Source organism: Salvia hispanica, unplaced genomic scaffold (assembly GCF_023119035.1).
Source record: "Salvia hispanica cultivar TCC Black 2014 unplaced genomic scaffold, UniMelb_Shisp_WGS_1.0 HiC_scaffold_1320, whole genome shotgun sequence".
NCBI classification, from domain to species: domain Eukaryota; kingdom Viridiplantae; phylum Streptophyta; class Magnoliopsida; order Lamiales; family Lamiaceae; genus Salvia; species Salvia hispanica.
The window spans coordinates 21,320-27,129 of NW_025951606.1; the positions used below are offsets into that span (position 1 = coordinate 21,320).

At 38.9% G+C, this 5,810-nt stretch overlaps 1 protein-coding gene across 1 annotated transcript; it reads right to left on the reverse strand.

Annotated features, from left to right (window-relative positions):
- Positions 1 to 4,544: 4,544 nt before the first annotated feature.
- On the reverse strand, positions 4,545 to 5,723 carry LOC125198255 (probable disease resistance protein At1g58602). The gene has a single exon (XM_048096636.1). It carries the CDS (start codon positions 5,721 to 5,723, stop codon positions 4,545 to 4,547), a length of 1,179 nt encoding a protein of 392 aa, XP_047952593.1.
- Positions 5,724 to 5,810: the final 87 nt, after the last annotated feature.

A 5,810-nucleotide genomic window follows, 5' to 3' on the forward strand; every position in this document is an offset into this window, starting at 1 on the left:
AAAAAAAAAATAATTGCAGCGCTGCGTTTCATTCAGTAAAAAGTGCGTTTAAACCCAGCTGCATTTGGTGCGATTTACAGCACTGCAGAGAATCCCATTCCGGATAGAATTTTCCTATTTAGGGAAACGATTTCAAATTTCATTTCAGTAGAGCTTATTTTTGCTTCTTTTTTTACCTCAAAGACCCCATTTTGAACTTTTCACTCAATCATCTCGCCGCCGCTTTCTCCATTTTACAAGTTATCAACCATGGTAATTCTTAATCTCGACTTTAATATTTATAATTGGCTCTGATTTTGATTATCTATCAGCTTTGATGCTTGATTTTTTGACTGAAAATCTTGTCTTGCTATTTGCTGTTTTTTTACTGTGTGAAGTGCTAAAAGTGTGAAAGGTTGTTGGAAGGGAAATACATTTATTTATTGAGCTTCTTGTTGATTTAGATCTAAAACATCTTCTATTTGTTTACTCTGATTAAAGTACTTTTGCTAAAGAAACGAAATTTTGAAGGGTTCTTTTTCCATTGTGAACAATTAAAAATTAAAAATTAAGAACATTTTCAACAAATTCAGAAACTTATACTTGGGCTTTTTTGGTTTGCTTGACTTGATATTGCAAGTTTTGATTTTATGTAGATTTTATAACTATGTTTTTGAGCTTATTATAGCTAAACTATTTTTGGCCTAATAAAAGGTGTTGCATAAAATCTTGATGTGATCAGTCTGCTTTCTTGACTGATTTGCATATACTCAATGAAGAGTCGCGTATCTCACTTATGTTTGATTCATGTATTGGACTAGGAATTGAAGTTCGGTAGGCCACGATCTTCACTTCCCGAAGCCAACATGTCGAAGGGCGAGGAATTGAAGCTGCATATCAAGGTTGTGGTGAACAAGCAGAGAACTAAGGTCCTGTTTGCAGAGGCTGGCAGTGATTTCACGGATGTTTTGCTAAGCTTCCTACTTCTGCCACTGGGAACGATCTTGCAGGTCCTCGAGAAGCAAAATGTAGACGAGGCGCCTGCTATTGGAAGCTTGAGCACGCTGTACAGAGGCGTAGTGAATCTTGACATTTGCCATTTCCAGACAGAGGTTGCCAAGCTGAAGCTCCTCGCTCCAGCAAGTTGCTACGATGCTGAGTTGCGTAAACTGAAGCTCAACGTCTATAATGTTGTTCCTGCAAGCCCCAATTCTGTCAATAGATACGACGGGGTCTTCACTGAAAGTACAACTTCTTTCATCATTGGTGATGATCTGAAGGTGATGCCTAATGTGATGGGCTCGTTCATGGAAACTCTAAGGGGTCTCGACGTTGATGGGACTGATATTGATGGTGCTGAGACGATGGATGTGGCTTTTGGATCGAAAGAGGTGATAAACTCCTTTGTTTTTTCTCTAATATTTATTGAGAATGTTACCTAAAAAAGAGTGTTGTTTGTTTTTGATCAGATTGTGGATTTGCTGAGGCTATCATTGGTTTCCCGGAATCCACTGACGGCCTTCGCGCTGAGTGGTGGGCAGATAACGTTGGCGTCGAAGAAGTCCAACGAACACGGGAATGCTTGGCTGCAAATCAACGAGAAAGTCGCATCTACCAATATCAAGAAGATGACTGTGAAGGCCACTATACAGAAATCGACTAACAGGTTCTTATTTGCTCAAGCAAATAATGATTTCATCAATTTCCTTTTTGGCATGCTCACGGTTCCTTTGGGAAGCGTGGTGTGGTATTTGGGGAGTGACAGTGGCCTAGAGGCTATTGACCATCTGCACCGGAGTGTAGCAGACGAGTCTAAGAAGGTCCAATTGAAGAGTGCAAAGACAAGAATATATCTAACCACATCAAACCTCAGCCAACCCAACGAGTTTTCCCGTCTCAATTTCAACCCTGATGTGAGAAACCATCATGTCAAGGGAGAGAGGATGCACATGGTGACCAATAATTTGACTGTTTCACCGTTGGCTATGACATCATGCATCTCTGTGCTCAACGAGCTGAAGATCTCCGTGTCTGATGTTGAAGAAGTGGACGTGCAAGTTGGGCTCGAAGAGGTAAGATTTTATTTGTTTTGAATCAAGAATTTGGTACTACTATTATACAAGTGTTGAGTTGTGGGCAGGGGTAATGTAGTAAAGTTTTTATGAGGGGAGCTTATTTTACACATTGGCCGCGGGATATGTTATTGATAATGTGGTCCGAAAATGTAATTTAACAATCTCATACTCGATATTGCTGCTACAGGGTTTAAGCATAGTGCAACAGGCTCTTACGTCGACGACAGCCTTGGAAGATGGCCTCATCAAACCCATCTTGAAGGCGTCTCTCGCTCCTTCAAAACCCGTGAAACGACCGAAGCTTGAATGCTGAATATGGATTCATCTCTCTTTGACTCTCTAATATTAGGACAAGATTGTGGCCGTTTAGAACTTGGAACATGCTAACTCAGTAACTTGATAGGATTCAGTGAAGTCATATTAGAACTTTTGTGTTAGCCATTTTGGACATATTTTGTATTGAAGCTTTTAAGTGGCAGCACCACTTATCGTTTTCCATGCTATTGAATTTAGTAAATTTTCTTAAGTAGGTGACATTGGCTCCATCAATCTGCAGTCTTCAGTATAAACATTAATAAAAAACTAAAATTGAACTTGAAATAAATAAGATGAGTGTACCCCATTCAAATTACAACAAATGAAAAATGTATCAACTACGCTAAATTATGGATTGATATCCACTTTCATTATTTTTGACATTAAATCTGAATTTCTGATCTTTGTGGCTATGTGTTTGGTTGTTAGCATTTTAAATTATTTCAAACGCTTCATCGACCCAATCTCTTGCGGGAGTGTCTCCAGGTGCGGACAATTCTTGATTTCTAGTTGCTCAATGATTGAGAAGGATACAAATACTCCTACTTATAAGACTAGCCTAACTTAATGAGCAATAAAATAAAGATCCTAAGAGATATATGTGAAAATATGGGAAAGATATACTAATTCAATAACATATGAAATAAAAGAGATATGAGGATATTCTATAGATATATCCGTATCAGGATAGGGGAAGCTTCGAGTGCCTCCCTATCTATGTTCGTTATTTATGCTCCTATGATCCCATTGTTGCATGTTTTTCATTTGAGGGCAATACTTGGGTTAATGAGAAAGTTGATGGTTTTTTAACTAATTACAAAATTTACAAGTGTAAAAAATAAATAGTAAAATTGGGGAAGTCGGCTTTGCATTGTGCCCATGTGAAAATGTAATCGAGAATCTCATACTCGATATTGTTGGTACAGGGTTTAAGCAGAGTGAAACATGCTCTAACATCGACGACGACGGCCTTGGAAGATGGCCTCATCAAACCCATCTTGAAGTCGTCTCTCGATTCGAAACCCGTGAAACGACCAAAGCTTGAATGTTGAATATGGCTTCATCTCTATCTCTCACTCTCTAATGTTAGGGCAAGGTTTCGGCCATTTAGAACTACCAATATGCTAAGTTGCTAACACATTAGTAACTTGATAGCATTCATCTCTCTCTCTTGTTTGTCATTGTTGAACATATTTGTAATTGAAGCTTACAAATGGCAGCCCCACTTGTTCTTGTTCTTGTAATTGAAGTTTCAAATAGTTTGGTTGAATTTTGTAATCTATGAGATTTGGTTCAGTTCAATACTCAAAGACAAAGCCAAATTTGCTTTTCGGTCACTTCAATTTCTATTTGCTTCATTTGGTGCCATGGAATTGAGCATATGAAACTGCTATTAAAATTGGAATTGGACTTTCAATTCTAAATCTTTCAATTATACAATTTAAATTCCATATCCATAGAGTACAATTTTAAATAGATAATTGGAACTAGAGTTTCAAATCGAAATCTTGCACTGCATATCCACTCATACGCTGATACACACCATATTGCACATAATACACACATACACAACACATAACATGCATACACTCAATTACTCAAAATACACATATTGCACATACACACACACACAACTCAGTGTACACACATAACGAATATACACACACTGCACTGTGCATACACATACCCAATATATATTCACACTGCAAACACAATACACACCACACACTGCAGATAGACAAACACACAATAAACAGTATGCGCGCAAACACACATACATTGGACATATATAAACAATCAAACAGTTAACACACACAAAATACACATTGCACACATACACAATGCACACATTGAACGCGCACAGACATACAAATACACTGCACACGACACTGAATACACACACATACACAATGCAAGATACATACATAGACACGCTACATACACAATACACATTATACACAAACACACATTGTTGGTGCGCGCACACACGCACTACACAACCAAACCGTCTCAACCACATACATTTGAAATTACTTAATCTCAGCCAACTTCAGCATGACCAACCATATAGGTATGGTTGTACAGATAGTTTGTGGGTGAAAAAAAAGAGAAAAAGAAGGATTGAAAAAAAATTAGCATCCATCCAAATGCTAATAAATGTATATGAACTTCAAATTATGGACTGATATCCACTTCCACTATTTTGGAGATTAACTCCGAATTTCTAATTTTTGTTGCAATGCGTTTGACTGTTACCATTTTAAACTTCCTCAAATGCTTCATCAACCCAATTTCTTCTGGAAGGGCCTCAAGATATGGACAATTCTTGATTTCTAGTTGGTTGACATTCGGCATTCCACCTTCCCCAACTTGTATATTTCTTAGATTCCACAACTGACCGATGCACATAACTTCAAGCCTTCGAAACCCGTTGTACTGGATCACCATTGTTCGACCAGTGTATGCATTCCGCAGTTTGAGGTGCCGTAGATCAGGAACCTTCTCTAGTACTGGCATGGGGTCTTCGGCAAGACACGTATTTACCAAAGCCAAGAAAGTAATATATTGAGGGAAATTATCGGCACTTGGTAGCTTAGATAGGAGACCATCCAATTTGAATGCACGGAGTCCTTTAAGAACATCAATCTCCTCCAAACGCGACATGCTTCTAAAACGAAACCCTTTGAAGATAAGGTGCTGAAGTCTCTCCAACTTAGCTAGTGACGGAAAGAGCTTGCCAGCATCTGAGTTTTCATCCATGTCCTGAATCCCTAGTTTTCGAAGGCGAGTTAAGGCCTCCAAGCTTGAGACCTCATATGTCCAATCATAAATCGAGATGTAGGTTAGGCTCTCGAGATTTTGTAGCGCGTCTACTTTCAAAGGCTCCTGGTGAATCACATCAAACATGTAGAGATGACGAAGGCTACCCATTTCCTTGATAATATCTGGCACCTCCACCATAAAGTTTAGATCTATATCGAGAACGTCAAGCTTTTTCAAACCCTTCAACGAGTGTGGGAGCTCTTTTATGTAGTTGTTTCTCAATCCCAAATACCTCAACTCAATCAGTGTGCTGATAGATTCTGACAAAGTCTTCACCCCAAAATCTTCGATGTCGAGTATCTTCAGGAGTTCAAAACGCTTCCAATAAGACTGGCTAGCATCGTCCAAGTAGCGACCACCTCCATGGAAGATGAGAGAAACAAGAAGTTTTTCTTGATTGGTGGACTGATTAAACAAGTCTCTGCCACAGTGGATAACACGATGGCGAGGATTCCGAGAAGGTCGATTATTTCCATTCCCCCTTAAGATTTCAAAGCCAATCTCCTCCTCCGCTTTTTTGATGGATACCATGTGTAATAGAGGATTGAGGCGACACTTGCTTGTTTCAAGGTAAAACGAGCGCTTGTTCACGCCTTCAATAATAGAGTGACTAGCCAA